The 17,051-nt window shown below is 31.2% G+C and overlaps 2 protein-coding genes and 1 long non-coding RNA gene across 5 annotated transcripts; 1 reads left to right on the top strand and 2 right to left on the bottom strand.

Annotated features, from left to right (window-relative positions):
• Nucleotides 1–1,501: 1,501 nt before the first annotated feature.
• LOC108003561 (protein quiver) lies at nucleotides 1,502–14,409 on the bottom strand. Of its 3 annotated transcripts, XR_001767072.3 has the most exons (7): nucleotides 13,990–14,409; nucleotides 11,390–11,654; nucleotides 9,457–9,607; nucleotides 7,139–7,186; nucleotides 6,623–6,769; nucleotides 2,080–6,205; nucleotides 1,502–2,004 (listed from the first exon to the last, which is right to left on the bottom strand). XR_001767072.3 is itself a non-coding variant. In XM_017065882.3 (6 exons), exons 3-6 carry the CDS (start codon nucleotides 9,479–9,481, stop codon nucleotides 5,949–5,951), a joined length of 477 nt encoding a protein of 158 aa, XP_016921371.1. In that variant the 5' UTR covers nucleotides 9,482–9,607; nucleotides 11,390–11,654; nucleotides 13,990–14,409; the 3' UTR covers nucleotides 1,502–5,948. The 3 variants fall into 3 exon arrangements, 2 of the variants coding, with proteins under 2 accessions (XP_016921371.1, XP_016921372.1); XM_017065882.3 differs by having other exon boundaries at nucleotides 1,502–6,205; XM_017065883.3 differs by lacking the exon at nucleotides 7,139–7,186 and having other exon boundaries at nucleotides 1,502–6,205; nucleotides 13,990–14,400.
• On the bottom strand, nucleotides 8,957–17,037 carry LOC108003513 (histone H2A). Its single transcript, XM_062076817.1, has 3 exons — nucleotides 13,990–17,037; nucleotides 11,390–11,654; nucleotides 8,957–9,607 (listed from the first exon to the last, which is right to left on the bottom strand). The coding sequence occupies exon 1, from the start codon at nucleotides 16,942–16,944 to the stop codon at nucleotides 16,570–16,572; it is 375 nt and encodes a 124-aa protein (XP_061932801.1). The 5' UTR covers nucleotides 16,945–17,037; the 3' UTR covers nucleotides 8,957–9,607; nucleotides 11,390–11,654; nucleotides 13,990–16,569.
• LOC133666346 (uncharacterized) lies at nucleotides 13,184–15,547 on the top strand. The gene is made up of 2 exons (XR_009830408.1): nucleotides 13,184–13,320; nucleotides 13,460–15,547. It is a non-coding gene; the product is annotated as an uncharacterized LOC133666346 (long non-coding RNA).
• Nucleotides 17,038–17,051: the final 14 nt, after the last annotated feature.

Below are 17,051 nucleotides of genomic sequence, written 5' to 3'. Positions count from 1 at the left end.
TCGCATTTAACAATTAAATTGCGACTCATATATATATATATATATCTATATATATACCATTATATACATAATGGTATATATACATATATATCATTTTTTAATCGTATCAACAATCGTTAAATTACAATATGCCCTTACAACTTTCTATCACCTCTAATTTCTGAACACGTTTCTTCTATGGCGTTTGTAACGATCCATATACTGTCCATTAATCTTTAACTACAACTGGAACAATCTACTATATCGCACCATACCTCGATTAACTCGTTCAGCGTTTCAAAAGCTCGCATGGATAAATAACATTTTGTTCTAAAATATTCAAAAAAATATCTATGTTATTAGTCGCGTCTCTATATAATTTTTTTCACATTTTGAATCATGCGAAAATTTATAATATATCCCGTATTGGAATATATATATATATATATTTGTTTAAAAAAGGATCGATGATGATGAGTCCAATTTTTTTTTCTTTTTTTTTCCAATTTTCAATTTCCCTCTTAATTTTACGAGAATCATTTCTTTTCATTACACGAATCTCTTAATACTAGGTGCTCGAAAATATGACTCGAGACGGTTCACATGTTTTATAACTAAGCGCTGGTTAACGCTATCCCATGATAACCGCTATCGGTTAAATTTGATAAAAAAATTAACAAACGCTTTAGGGCAAGTAATTTGTTCGCTCTCGCTTAAACTCGTTTAAAATGAGAGAAAATGAGATGATGAGCTTCTTTTCTAAGCTCGATATATTTCGTATCGTTAAAATTTTTTACTAATACTGATATTGTTTAAAATTTTATTTCGCTATATCAAAATCAACTCTCGATTAAATTCTCTTAATTATATTCGTTCATCGAGAAATTATATTATTATTATTATTCCGTGAGAGGCAACGATATGTGCATCGAGAAAATTTATTGTATCACCCTATCACCTGCGATTTCTGATTCCTATCTTCCCGTTAAGAAAGATGCCGCGATTATAACACAATAATTCTAAACGTACATTTTATTCTGTAAAAAGAAAGAAGAATGTTAATCTTTTGTCACATTGTTAAAAATGTAACGAAACTTAGCTTATCATCCGCTTAATTATCTACGCTTGTTTGAAAACAATATTAATGTCTAATTTAATTAATCAATCCTCGTCACGATTAAAATATATATATATATATATAAAGGCTATACAAGCAACAAAAATAATCGATAAAATATTCCATTTCACTTATGAACTAGATATTCATCTCTTCACTCTTTATAAACATTATTATTATCATTCGAAACAACAATAATATAACAAAACTCATATGCGTTAAGGCAACAATCGACGAGCTTGAAACAAAATCGTGTCCGTATAGAGCTAACTAGGGAACAACGAAATCACGTGCCAAAAAGTACAATCGAAAAACGCTACTTTACCATCGAAACATCATTTCATGCCATCGTATAATAATAATAATAATAATAATAATAATAATATTAGTAATAATAATAATAGATAATATCAAATCTTTTTTAATAAAATCAACTGAACTGACACATGAACGAAGAGCCAACAAGTGATTGAAAAAAATAAACATTTCGGGGCAACGATCACACAAAATCGATACACATCGATACACGTGGAGACATAAGGGAGGATTGTTGACACTTGCATCGTAAAATATATATATATTGATCATACGTCATTCAATTTATGGCCAATGTTCATCATCAAAAACATCGAGATAAAAAGTGTTTCAGAGCGTATGTGATACATAAGATTGGCATCTTATCCTGGCGCAATCGTAACACATCGATCTTTGAACAGAGACAAATTTTGTGTGTGTACACCGAATAAAATGATATCACCTCGATTCTTATGCAAGCACTTGGATTATTAGCTTTTCGTGTAAACAGGCGGGTAAAAAAAATGTATCGATCCCATTGTGTCATTTTTGTTCTCATTGCTGAAACTGAAACAGTCTCGATCGAGGTGAACGGAACTCTGTTGCCTGACGTTCTGAAACATTGTTAAAAAATTTTCATTGTTAGAAGTACAAACAACTGTACGAAAAAAAAAAGAAGAGAAATTTACGTTTCTCATTCGTCTAAATAGAATTCTGGTTAGTTAGAATCCAGTTCAAGTTCGATCGAGCTGTTTAAGATTCGGCTCAGCGCATCCGCCATTACTTCGCATGGTAGTATATAGTTGTATCGGTAGCGTTACGTGGATACTTTCCAGCTGCGAGGCCAAACTTAAAAATGGAGATTCACTCGTGTTACATGCTGACGTCAGTGTTGTCATTGCTGCTCCCCTCTCCTGCCTGTCGCGTGTTCTTTTCCACCCATCATGCTTTCGCATTTCTTTTTTTTTTAATCTTGATGATTATCGAACGACGAAAATCAAATTAAGAAATCGGATTGGGAAAAGGAAGGGGAAGAAAGGAAAGAAAAAAATATACGGTTCTCTACGACCAATACCTCCCTTACCAGATTCTTACACATTCTCAATTCAATCATCTTCGATCTTCCACATTCGCTCCAATCCATAGAAGATGCTAGTGGATCGGTCGCGCAATGACAAACTGGAAATAAAAAGGGGCAGACAGATAGAAGAGAAACGCATAAGTGAAATTAAAAAATTGTAGAGAATAGAGAAGATAGCCTCGCAGCCGCGCGTGCGACAATGAACAAATGACGCGACACGAGCCGCATGGCTTGCCAGAGAAACACCGGTTAGCTCGCTTTTAACTCAAGCAAGCACCGAAGCTTGTTTGGCAAGAGGCTTCGCACACGGGAAGCCTCTCTGTGAGGACATGCGCGTTCAACTTGGCCGTGCCAGCCATATCCTGGAACAAGATATGTAATCGTAATCGTCTACTCGGGCAATTAGCGTGGCCTTGAAGCGTGATCTCGATTCGAAAATATCGAACGAGTCCTTGGTCGCCTTTCTTTTCGCCCATCGAGCTCTTCGCTGCGTGTGATGCGTAATAATGGAATCGCGCGACACGAGTCCCGCTACAACCCGACTTCCGGAAAGCCTTGAAAGCGCACCGCCCCTGATTTCCGCTTATTTATTAAAATGATGGCGTGGCACGATCGAAGCTGAAGGCCCACGTTGTGCTTTTTTCTGTTGGTTCGATCTGCCTCGCGTTGCATTCGTCGGGGTGGAAGGTTTTTGTGTTACAGAGGGTTGTTCTGTTTCGGAGCCGGGCCTCGTCGGGGATACAGACAAATCAAATCTGACAGAAATTTGATATATCTGATGTTCGACATATATATATAATATATATATCGGTTCGTTAATTTTCCAACGAAGATCGTTTTCTCGAAAATGAAAGAGAGCTCGAAGAGAATTTGGAAATGTCTGTTTCCTGTTTGGAAGCAACGACTACGGGATACCCAGATTTTTCGCAGAATCACTAATAACAGATTCATGCAAGTGTCATGCAAGGTGTTTACTGCGTTGCGACGCGAAAGTCGCGGGACAGAGGAAAATAAGGGGCGTGACGATATAGGTCTGGGCAATTTCAATTGAGCAAAGGTTTCCCGTCCATGGGGAGAGGGGTTGTCGTTTACGTTTCCTCTGCCGTGACTTTCAAACCACACTGTTACTGAAAAGTGCTACAGTTCCATGCTCGAACTTCTCTTCCTTCCACGTGTGTTGGATACACGCTTCTGTTAGATATGTAGTTGAACAACTCACTAATACTACCGTGTCGAACCGTGCGCTTGAACCCTTCCACGATCGATTCTTTGGTACTGAATTAAAACACTTGATCTGGAGTCAATTATTAATCAATCTCGATCTCTTTATGAAATTAAAATATATCGATCCTTTGTTGAAATTTTAAGATATCGAAATAAGAATTAAATGTAACGATTGCAATACTTATTGAAGATGAAAAATATTCGAATAGTTGAAACAGTTTGCAATAACAGAATCGAAACTTGATAACGTAACAAATAATAATATGATATTGATCGAGAAAGGTGCACGCGCTCGATTCCAACAACTGGGAAAACGTAGAACAAAATCTGCTGGTGTCGATCCTCGCCTGCTCCAATCGTTGTTTTTCACACGATGTTGTTCTCAGATGGGCATGCGGCCAGGTCGTGGTGATCTACTTATAAGCTCCATTCCGGTTTCGCTAATTTTTTATGCACGGCGCTCAAAACATCAATGTCTCGTAAAAAAAATGGCAAATGGATAAACATATAAAGGGGGCAATCAGCGACGAAGAACCTTAATGCAAGAATTATTATGACACGTGACGATAAGAAACAGAGAGTCGTCGAAAATGTTGATCGTAATTGTACTATCGTGACAGAAATTTTGAATGAATGATTGAAGCTGTTTAAAAGAGAAACTAGCATCATCTAGAATTGAAATCTTGTATAAAAAGAATTTCCAATTTTTCTGTTCGTCCTCTTATCAAAATTTGAATAAACATTTCTTTTCTTCCTTTTAAATTTTTGAAACAGACAATAACGCTATCCCTTCGATATCAAACGCGATGTGAAATCCTCTCTTCCAGAGCTATTAATATTCTCGAGACAATATCGACTCGATTAAGTAAGTTAATATTCTCCAACATCGTCGACATCTATTCGCAAATACGGACGTTCATCTGTTTCTTTTCCTCCGCGTCACAATTCGTTTCATTCTTCGCCACTTGAACAACTCTGCCTGGAGAAAGTCCATCATTCCCAGTGCAAGGTGTGCGCACAATGGGGAAGCGGTAAAACGTGTGAGATAAATATAGCTATTTGATATACACATTAAAATCCTATGATCTTGCAATGATCGAACAACGCTGCAAACACTGTACCTACTGTATCTTTTCTTTCTCTTTTTTTTTTTCTTCACATTCTCTCGGTCGAAAGTGACGATACATGGAAACAGATACATTGAGCGGCAAGCCAGTGAGAACTTTGAAATGAAAAACATTCCAAAAATATCACGACATTACGACGAACTATAACTATTTTTATCGCATATCAGGAGCAGCTCGATTCGATCGTCAAGATGTTTGTTGTGATCTAACATAGGAAACGAGATGTTCGAAACTTTTAAGAACAAATGAATTGAGGGAGTGAAGAAAGGGGGGAAAAGTTTTTAATTCTAATCTAAGATGCATAGATTCGCTTGAGGGATAAGAACAATCAACGAATAGTAGAAGGTAAATAATTATACTTAAATGGGCATGCAGCAAACCTTCGTCGAGAAATAATTCATAATCAATAAATCATCGCGGGGAAAATGCATCACGATTTAAAGAACGCGTGAGAATTTTTTTCTTTTTTTTCTTTTTTTACGCGGCTCTATAATGCACGATTTTCTTCTTGGCAGTTAGAATTTCACTCTATCTTTGTTTCATTCTACCGTGAATGAATTTAAAAAAATCATTCGTGATAATTTATATATCGTTATCTCGATAATTTCAATCTTTCGACGATACTAAAAAACACTATAATTTCGTATACTCGTTCACCGAATACTTTTTCTCTACTCGTTAAAAATTGGAAGGAGGCAAGTGAATGGAAAAAAAAAAAGAGTGGAGGCGTAAAATCGTGACAATGACAGAGAGAACAACGACGAATGATTGATCTATACAAAAACACGGTCAAGATTTTTCGCTACTGTTTACATCGAAGTTCGGGGCGAGCGATGCGAATAATCTTCGAAGAGAAAAGGAAAAAGAAGAAAAAAAAGAAGAGAATCCTTAAATCAACGAAGTCAACGAATCATTGTTCAATCAAATTGCACGAATCGACAGGATCTTCTTCCTTTCTACAAAAAAAAAGAAACACGTGTAGACGAACGTTCGTTTGTACGACGAGGAATGTGAAAAGGGACATCTATCGCTCGTCCCGAGCAGAATTTTTAGTCGCCGGCTAAAACTAAAATTCTACGGAGGATATGATCGGAATCACTGGCGGGTGAATCGAGTTAAATTGGTGTTATACGACGTGACCATTGCAACGTTCTACAAAGCAAGCTGGGGCCCCTAAGATGACCGAGCGTAGTACAAGGATGGTCGACAGGATCAGCAGGAGTGCGGGATTCGAACACGAGGTCGAGGAGACACGATTGCACATATCCTCCTCACAGAAGCACATGTGACCAGTGCCGGTACTTTCCATCATGCACACGTGATCCACCATGAATAAGTTTATCTGTAGCTGCGAAGTGCAGGTCCGCCTCACGCTCTCATACGCTGCGAACAGAGACGAGGCATTGTCAGTAATTATTCTAGTTAAAAATTTTTAAAACGCAAATTTAACAACTGCGATATGTACATGAATAATGAAATTGAAAGTTAAGAAAAGCGGTGGTGAGAGAATTAATAAAGTAATGATTAAATTTTAAACTAAGTTTCTAAATTTGTTAAGCGATTAAATAATAACAATGGGATGTATTAGAAATTAAAAAAAAATAATGAAGAGAATACTATGCGAAAAGTAAATCAACTTTTTTTTTAATTTTTGCATTCCCTCTATACCTATGCGTTTAATTCGAGATGTCAGCTCGTGGGTATAATTATATTAGTAGTTGATATTAGTAGTGTTTGTTCAAGTGGAAAAATAATTATTTCTTACAAGAAATAATGATATGAAAAATGAGAAAAACTTACGTGACTTTGCGTTGCGAACCATTTTCACGCAACATCCATTGCAAGTCATAAGAGGCGGTTGATCCCTCGGAAGTGCGGTGTAATTGAAGGGATCCTTGCATCTCAGATCCGTCCACGAGTCGCATTCGTAGCAATAAATAGAACGAGCTGTAAAACAGAATCACAATGAAACACTATGTTCATCTTCCGAGTTTTTAAATTTATGAATGTGGATAAAGATAGAAAAATAATTCGAGCATCGATTAATTATCCGATAAAATTAATTTTCTCAAAATACTACGTTCTCTTAATCGTAGAAAAAGAGGACAGAAAAAAATTGTCTAGAAATTATATATTTACGTATGACGAATATTAGCAGAAAATTAATTTATACGTAATTAAATTGTTAAAAAAAATGGATAAAAATAAAGAAGAAAAAATTAATGACGTGAACGAGAGCAACAACAAGCTTGGGTGAAACAACATTGACAAATAACGAGAACACTGAAGTGAAGTTGATTGAGTTTGATCACTCACTCTGGCACTCCGCGCGACAGACGGTGGCAACCGCAAGTACAATTGCCGCTGAAACGAAACATTGGCCACTGCTTTAGACGATGACAACGATGGTATTTGGCTGCAAATGTCTACGAAATGATAATCATGAACAAGAAAAAAAAGAAGAGTGCACACTGCTAGAACTACCCGCTATTTTTCCTATTGTTGCTACTATCTTCGCTATTTGCAACGACTATTCATCGTTATGGTTGCATCTAAAAAAAAATTTTATGTAATAACTACAGACATTTAAATATCTTGATATCTAAATATTTTATTCATCGATGCGATAATTGAAATAGTTGAATCTCTATTGATATTCACAATTAATTAATCATTTGATGTGAAAATGACAAAAAAAAAATTTCTATTCGAAATTATAAAGTCACTTTTCAAGTTTTGATCGATTTTAATCGTGTGATATTTTAAATATATCTGGCTAAAATATCTAGATATCTCGATACTTGAAATTTAATTGAAATAGTAATAAGAATACTAATAGTTGACTAGTATTATAATACGTAGTACATATTATCAGTCGATGCTGCTCTTCGAGTAAATCCGATTTTCTGTCAAATATAAGGACTATAAGATAGGCTTCGATGTCGAAAGAATGGTCATTAATTTTAAAACATATAATACATTCGACCGGCGCTTGTGAAAGTGGAATAAGTCAATAACTTACGACTTACGTGTCGTATTTCCTCGGTATTCTCTATATTATAAATTATTAATGAACAATGTTTTTCTTATGCACATTTTGTTATTAACAGAAACTGTTATTAACAGTATTCTGATTTTAATTATTAGTAAGAATTTGTTTAATCAAATTGCATTCGTAATTAATAACTATGACCATTCATCGAAACTTATACCATTTTTTTTATCAATTTTAGAAACTAACTGGTACGTACCTCGTGCACAGGGGCAGCGATTGTACGCGTGAATACTAATATAATTAATTCTAAAATATCGTTTTTTTAAAGAAAAAAGAAAAAAATAAATCTGTATATATATATATATATATATAATATAATATAATATAATATATATATATATACATAATCTATTAGAACAACATGAAGTTATTTTAACATTGTTGGGGATAAAAGTAATCTTCGTAATCTCTTTAAAGAAAATAATTTTAAATTCAACATTTTATATTAAATCTCATTTCAATTAATTTATTTCTAATTCTAATTTGCATTTCGACTTTAAGGTTTTTCAAGCATTTCGTAACATTTTAATTTAATTTAATTTGAGGATAAATTAAAACTTTTATACGCAACAATGTATCTGTTCATCCTTATTTATGCTTCATTTTTCGTCGCTACGTTTCCTTCTGTTTTCATCGTTTGCACACTCACCCCGAGCAGTGCGCTTGATCGCCTCCAAAACAATCGATAAAGCACGTTCCATTCGTATCTAACTATTCAGGCATTGTTATTTTTTTCGGAAGAAAATTCTAGCAGATCAAAATTTCCCGGATAAAGCGACGAATAATTTTCGTATAACTCTCCTTTCTTTCGTTTTTCGTTTCCTCTTTTCTTTCTCTTTCTTTTTTTTTTTTATTTCATTCCAACTCATCAAAATATTATTAAAATATTTTTTTTATTAATTTACTTATGTTGGAAAATTATGAATAAAAAGAAAATTGGAAAGATTTCTAAGTTGAACCGTAAGCTGATAAAGAGATAAAAATATTTCGCATATATACATTAATTACCAGGTATTCGAAATATTCGATAAAAGAAATATATCAATGGAGTAAGCGATTACGATTAAATGCTGCGTTAATGAATTAAACGAAGATAAATTTACTAGCATAAATATAATAAATACAATAAATATACATAGCTCTATTACAATTTAATAGATATACAATTATAAGATTATACACTATTTAATATTTTCCATAGTTTCGAATATCGATCAAAAATATGTGTGTATTCAACGGGAGAAAAAAAGATTTCTTTTTACGAGATCAATGAACTACAACAAAGTATTAATCTATCACAATAAATGTATAAATTTTCAAAAAACACATTTAACAATCATTAATTACAAAAACAGTGTGAAAAACTTGTGTAATGCAAAATCTTCACTTAAATCCGTGCGTGTGTTTTCTGTATTCGTGCTTATGTATATCCATTACATGTGCCTGAGAGATTCTTTTCACGGCGAAACAATAAATAATGAATACGATTCAAAAAAAAAAAAAGATGTTTCTTTTCAATTGATAAACAAATATCGGTATAGAAATAGAGAAGAAAAAAAAAATCCTGAGGAAAACTCACCCCCTATCAAGTAATTCGGCAACATGTTTCCAGTACGACAGTTTCCCACTTATTTCCTGTACAACTTCATGCCGTGTCACGATCTTACCCCCACGATAGAATTCGTTTTCGATACAATTCAAGGAGTTGCATTCGCCTGTCAGGCGATCGACTGAAAATGAAAAAAAAAAGGATAAAATAGTCAAAAAAGTTTTTATTGGCGTCATTTTATTCATCGTCGGCATCGATTGACTGCTTGTAATTACGTGGCGGAATTAGAAGGGAGAAAGCGTAATAGAACTGAAAATAGAATCGCCAATTTTAGAAAATCGATATGTGTTTAAGATTTTCCCTGTAAAATTATGAACGATTTAAGTGATTTGAATTTATAACGAGAACTGGATGAGGAAACGAATTAAGTTAAGGGTAATATTTCATCAATTTGACGTTTATTGGTTACAAAAAGTGAAGTTAAAATAATTTTATTTTAACAGCTGGTTTTAGCTGAGGATACAATTTTGTAAATATCGTGAATTATCGATAATAATATAGCAAATTATATATTTAGATTGAAATTATATATTTACAAAAAATTTATATCGAACGATATCAAAAATATTGAAGTTTATCAAAAATTAAGCTTCAAACCAAGACGATATAAATTTAATAATCATCTTTTATTGATAAATGTCGTTGCAACGACGCCAAAAAACTTATGATGATGAATTTTCTCTACAATTTTTGAATATTAGGAAGAAATAAATAATGACTAGATAGGGAAAAGCATGAGAAATTGAATCAAATTTTCTAAAAAAGATTATACACGCTATGGAATAGTAATATTATGGTAATTATTTATTATTTATACTGTTTTTTTTTGTAAGGAAGAAATAATTTTTGATAAGTTTAGATTTAATATGATATCAATTTATCAAAATTGTATTATTTTAACAAATTTAACAAACGGTTCAAAAAATTGGGGATGTAAATATTTTTTGGCACATACTGTTAATTACAAGTAGTATTCAGGTCAATACATTCTGGCTTTCATGCAATCTTGCGGCAAATAACACTGCAGTACATAGTCGAGCCAACAAAATATCACATATTCTTTTACGAATGTATAAACTTACCTATTTTTTTACCTATTTTTGATATTATTTAAAATCTGTCAAATTTAAAAATTAATAAGAGAATAGCATACGTAATACATAAGCATTTAGCTTAATGAAATAATTAACTCTAATTACTAATTTCTCTACGAGATGAGTAATATCCTTGAATTATAATTTGAATTTCATTATCAAATTTAAATGATCTAAAGTATCCGATTGTAATATATACATGGTTTGTTGAAAAATAGATTTTTCATTAACATCTCGAAATAACTAGATAATAATATAATTTTCTATTAAATCTATTAAATGTCAACAGCTCCAAAACAAAAATAAATACTTTGTGCATCATCTTTTCTTTAATATCGATTTGGCAAGCCAACTACGTTATTTGATCATGCGATAAAAGCTATATTAAGCGACTAATCTATTAAAAAATTATTTTCATCCTACGTTAGGGTTTCTCGCCTTATTTATTTCGAGAATCGTTTATTCTAAACTTGCAAAGATCATTGTACAGTAAATTTAACGTGTTCCGTCATTTATTAACTCTTTCAATTCTCAATGCATAAAAGTTCACAATAATCTTTCTATAAAAAAGGAAAAAAAAAATGTGAAAAATTCTTCAGGATAAAAGATAAAAGCTACTGTCAAAAATTCTCATCCTCTAATTTATCATGCATGCTGTTCAACAATTAGAAATATTCTACCATACAATCTCAAGAAATTCTTCAATTATAACAATTTGTTAAATCTTTCCAATAAAAAGTAAAATGCGAATAATTCGTGTGCAATCTACGAAAGGTTTTTTCATTAAAGATGAGAGCAAGATGATTTACCTTCGTTATAATACGTCGATCGAAGATTTTTTTGGTCCTTTGTAACCGTGTAAAAGATAAGTTTTCGAAGGGGTTAAGAGGAATTCTCAGAAATTCTGAATTATATGAATTTCGAATTTGTGGAATTGACGGACTGCTATGAGCACGGACGATCGTCCCAGCTTGGATCGTGTCTTCCGTCACAATGTCGCGGTTTCATCTTCCTGTCAGCCACATTCGAGCAACGCTTTATGTCACCGCGATGAATCCGAGGAGGGCAAAAATTCTGAAATAATTTGAAACGAAAAGATTCGACATGAATGAAAATTGAGGCATGCGTCTTGCCGCGTAACTGACTACGTTTTTCGTTTTCAGGAAACATAGTAATTATTTAACATGGAGGAAAACGACTTTGCAAGTCGGAAGTATTCAATTTGTTTTAATTGAACACGATATGAATAAAACGTAATGTAAACGTCGAATTTAATGAAACGTTTAAAATACGCGTTTGTTGGATAGATCTTTTTTGATTTATGTTTGATAGATCTTTTTTTCAAGAATTGTTTCAATATTTTTAAATAATTAATTTACCTCGATGAAGTTTAAATTTTAAAAATTTAATATTTTTTTCTTATTCGTTCCTGAAATGAATTTTGACATGAAATTTTGTTATAAAAAAATTTAACGATCAAATATATAAAATATTATTTCTCGGAGAATATCGAAAAATAATTCTAATTCTTTTTTCAATTGAACGAAAAGTATAAAAATATATAAATATAACATATAATAATTATAATATTATATTAATAATATATTTATATAATATTCTAATAAAAAAATCTTATATTATCTTAATATTCTATTAAAAAAATTTTTTGAAAAAAAAAAATATCATATCATAGTTTTGTTTCTTCTTGATATCTTCTTATTTCGTTTCGAAAAAAAATTCATTTGATTTCAATCGCAAAATAGGACAAATGATTCATACCTGTAAACGTGTGATCAATAAATCTAAATAAATTTACACTTCATTCGATGACACATAATTTTATATAAAACTTCGAATCTGAGAATATGTGACAAAACAATTAATCAGAAGGCAATACAAATATATGTATAACGATTGGTTAAACGTTGTTTTGCTATCAAGCAATACAAATGTTTGCGTAATAACAGATGAAATAGCTACTTGATATACGAGATGCATAATGGAAAATTCTCGTGAGAAATAAATACATACATACGTCATACCGCGCAATAAATATTTCATAAAAAGATGAAACGAATTAAACGTGTTTTATATACGTTAAATTCAATTTTACGAAATTGTATTAGTTTTTAAAAATCAAATAACTTTATATGTGAATAAATATTACTTTAGTTTTACAAGAGTTAAGATATTAATAATGATCAAGATTTAGACACCTGTTGCTCAAGATAACGTGCGAATCCTATTAATTTTTGACATTGATATTTTATAAAAGAAATGTTGCATTCAAGTAAAAAGTTAAGTATTTTTTTTTTTAATAAATGTAAATTTATTTGAAATTTACTTTTTAATCGATTAAAAAAAATTTAGAATTTTTGTAACAAAAAATTTTGTAACAAAAATTAATTTTGATTGAGATAATAATTCAGAAAGATGTTTATATTGGCGGTAAAAAGATCATGATAATGTTTCCTGATAAATTTTAATACTACAATATTGAATCTGACTTTAACTTGTATTTTTATAGGTTTTTATTCTCTTTGAATGTCTACAATATAGTGAAAATATCACTGTAAAGTAAAGTAAAATTATTATTTATAATAAAATAAACATTTTTTCTACATAAATATTTTCCTAGGCTAATCCAATTAATCAACTAATTAAATTATTTGCTGCACAGTGATAAATGAAACTCGTGATATCAATTATCTTAGTTCACAAATCTAACTTAAAGTTCTTGGTAAGAGAGATAAGATAGACAAGACAAATCATAACATAACATAAACATATAACATAAAATTTTCCTATTTCACGAGCAATTTTATTCATTATTACGTTTATGCAATGTAAAAGTAACGAATTATTATTTATTTCAATAGGCTTTAATGATCAAATGATATTTCTGATTATATCGAAATATTACATGAATGATTTCCTCAACAATGTTATTCTTGAATAAAAATTAACAAAATTTGAATGATAAAGCAAGATTGTAATATATCATTTCGAGATGCAACAATTAGTTCTACAGCCCTTCTCGAGCAACGAAAAAAAAAAAGGTAAAAGCCAGAGCACAAAGTAACGAACCAATTAACGAACGACAAAGAACAGAAATACTATTTAAAAAAAAGTGTATTAATTTAAGATCAGATAAAAATTAGAAATAATCAATAAATTAGCATGCTCACGATTCTAATATTACAGATTCTTACACAAATTTTCCAGATATTATAAAAATTCCAATAGGCACATTAAAATTATTAGCTACCCTTGAAACATATCCACACAGCAGAATCAATGAACCTTTAATGAACAATCACGGATAAAACGAATCGAGAAACGATTCATTGATGAAATATATGGAATAAACAATAAAATCATTCGTTTTTATATTTTCATCGATACGTACACAATTCGTGGGAAGAAGATCTGGAATATACAATCGTTCAATGAAACCGGAAACTCGGCGAAGATTAGAGGAACACTAATTTCCAAGGTCTGGTTCCCTTCGAGCAGATCCACCCGTCACTGTCGTCGATAAATATGCGTACTCTTGTTGATTTATGTGATCACTGCAACACCAGCATGGCGGAGGACGATTCCATGTAAAGAAGGACGATGCGGTGTAAAAACAAGTGCAGTGGTTACGACTACGCTAGCGTGTTTAAGCGTCGCGAGGCGTCGCGGCGCAGTCTGTGAAGCGCCACCCGAATCGCGCAATCGGATAGAGGCGAAGTGCGGATCCAGGTCGATCAATATGACGGGTCAGCAGTCGTTGCCTCGTGCTTACATTGCGGCAAGAGTATGTTGGACGGACTATGAGAAATACACAGAGACGGTGGAAAACAGGGAGAAAGGGTGAGGAAGGGGGGAGGAGAAATTTCACGTTTGCGCTGTGGAAAATAGCATCGAGTGTTTTTCATTTTCATTAAACAAACATGCGCGTGCACGAAATATTGAAATTAAATACGAATGAGAGAAGATAGAATCTTATATGTTTTTATAGCTTTGTATTTTCCTTTTAAATATACATTTTAATTTTTAATTGAAGCTGAAAAGATTATATATTTTTTAAAAATCTTCATTGAATATAGTGTATTTTAGTTGTAATCTGTCTATCCGCGAATATTTATATTATCGATATAATTGCTAGTATAATGTGTTGATTAATTATAAATTTATACAGTTAATCAAATCTCTTGAGCATAAATTGTAAAGTATAGAGAAAGCAAAGAATGGGAGAAGGAAATATATGATAAAAATATTGAAATTAGCATCATCTTCAGAATGCCGCAAATAAATCACAGTAAACAAAGATAATAAATGATTGAAAAAGATAGAGATAATAAGAATTGATTTTCAATGACATCTTGTGAGTGCCAATAACATCTTTTTAAAGTTTTTTTAAAAATAAACTAAAGCAGTCGAGAGATAGCGCTGATTATCGATTCTTAATTTATCTTTTTTCTAAAACTCAAGAGATGGCGCTAGTTATATATTCTTAATCTATAATATTTCTGAAACTCAAGAGATGGCGCTAGTTATATATTCTTAATTTATCATATTTTTTAAAACTCGAGAGATGGCGCTAATTATAAATTCCTGATTTATCTTGTTTCTAAAACTCGAGAGATGGCGCTGGTTATAAATTCTTAACTTGTCTTACTTTTGAAATTCAAGAGATGGCGTTAATTATCAATTTTTAATTTATTTTGCTTTATCCAACGAAATTCTGATAATATATTAGTATATTATTTATAGACAATCGTAATAATAATCATTGATAATGATAAATATCAAATATATATATTTATAAGTTGAATTTATTCTCCTCGAATTTATTCTTTAAAATGTTAAAAATAAATGTATAATTTATAATGAGGCTCTTTATAATTCTAAACTATGAAGCACAAAAATGTATTAGATAATAAATTCTGTACTTTATCAATAAAACGTTTTTCGCAAAATTTTGATCTTAATTTTCAAATCGCTTTAAATAATTTTTTTATATAAAATGAAGTTTTCACAAAATTTTAGATTTTCTAAAATATAGCTGATTCTACCGATAAATTCTCGAATTCATCACTTTAAATCTTAGAGGATATATAAAAACGTCTGATTTTTTTATACGAATAGTACTTCACAATATGAATATATTCCATGCAATGAAAAATCTGTTTTGTATGTCATTATTAAATATAAAATCTAATTGGTCTATTCTTATCTTATCTATATATCTAGTAGTGAATTTGCTATACCGATTTTATCTGAATAATAATTTTCACAATAATGTCTTAACTTATATATATTCCAATTGTATTTTCGAAAATCTTTATTTTCTTTTTATTTTGTTGATAATTTTATTTTACGCAAAATTACGCAAATATTGAATCTACTTCTTTAAAGAAATATTTTTAATATTCAAGAGATGGTGTTGACAGTCAATTATTCTATCTCTATCATGCTATTGACTCTTCTTATCTATTCTTGTTCTTGATATATGATCATATAAGATATCAATGATATTTGATTTGTACTCCGAAATTACAACATATCTTAAATTTTAATATAACAAAATGTAAAAAATTATATTTTTGTCTTTATAATAATTACACAAAACGTAATATATTCTGGTTTATACTATTATCGCATCAAAATATTAATTTGTCATATTATTTATGATATGGAATTTTTTTTAATTATTTTACTTCTTATAAAAAAATAGAATAAATAAAATAAGACATATTAATATTTATATATCATAAAAATTATTTCTCAATTTGAAATTGATCTGCAATTATTGCCATGGATGTATACACTTAACCTTATACTTACCTTATACCTAACCTTTCTGATGTTCTGATTATGTTATCTAAGTTAACCAATTTTTTAAATACAGCATATAATAATTTTTATCGAGATTGTTCTTTGTTATAAAAATTGATGGTCCTGAGAAGGACCGATTGTTATTTTTAAATGAAAAGCAAAATTATGCTTTCTTCTCAGTTTTTTTGGGCAATAAAACTGCTTGAATATTAGGCAAAACACCACCTTGTGCAATTGTAACTCCAGATAAAAGTTTGTTCAGCTCCTCGTCATTCCTGATAGCAAGTTGTAAATGCCGTGGAATAATCCTAGTCTTTTTATTATCTCTGGCTGCATTTCCAGCCAATTCTAAAACTTCAGCAGCCAAATATTCCATAACAGCTGCCAAATAAACAGGTGCACCAGCACCAACACGTTCTGCGTAGTTGCCTTTACGAAGTAATCTATGTATTCGGCCAACAGGAAATTGCAAGCCCGCTCTATTTGATCGAGATTTTGCTTTTCCTTTAATTTTTCCACCTTTTCCACGTCCAGACATATTTGCTTTTCAAAATTATTTGAACGATATTATAAAATCAACGAAAATACTCCTTTCAATTGCAAACCAAAAGTGATGGCAGAGGCCACAATGCGTTCCCTTTTACG

The sequence above is a fragment of the Apis cerana genome, linkage group LG1, assembly GCF_029169275.1.
Source record: "Apis cerana isolate GH-2021 linkage group LG1, AcerK_1.0, whole genome shotgun sequence".
NCBI classification, from domain to species: domain Eukaryota; kingdom Metazoa; phylum Arthropoda; class Insecta; order Hymenoptera; family Apidae; genus Apis; species Apis cerana.
Note: the sequence above shows the minus strand (reverse complement) of the source record. Positions and strands in the feature narration are given on the sequence as shown.

Excerpts from the sequence above, each read along its gene's own strand:
- LOC108003513 (XM_062076817.1), bottom strand. The coding sequence starts at position 16,944 with ATGTCTGGACGTGGAAAAGGTGGAAAAATTAAAGGAAAAGCAAAATCT.
- LOC108003561 (XM_017065882.3), bottom strand. The coding sequence starts at position 9,481 with ATGTTGCCGAATTACTTGATAGGGG. Across the intron at positions 7,187-9,456 it reads GCCGAATTACTTGATAGGGG|CGGCAATTGTACTTGCGGTT; the intron begins GTGAGTTTTCCT and ends GTTTCGTTTCAG. Across the intron at positions 6,770-7,138 it reads CTGTCGCGCGGAGTGCCAGA|CTCGTTCTATTTATTGCTAC; the intron begins GTGAGTGATCAA and ends TCTGTTTTACAG.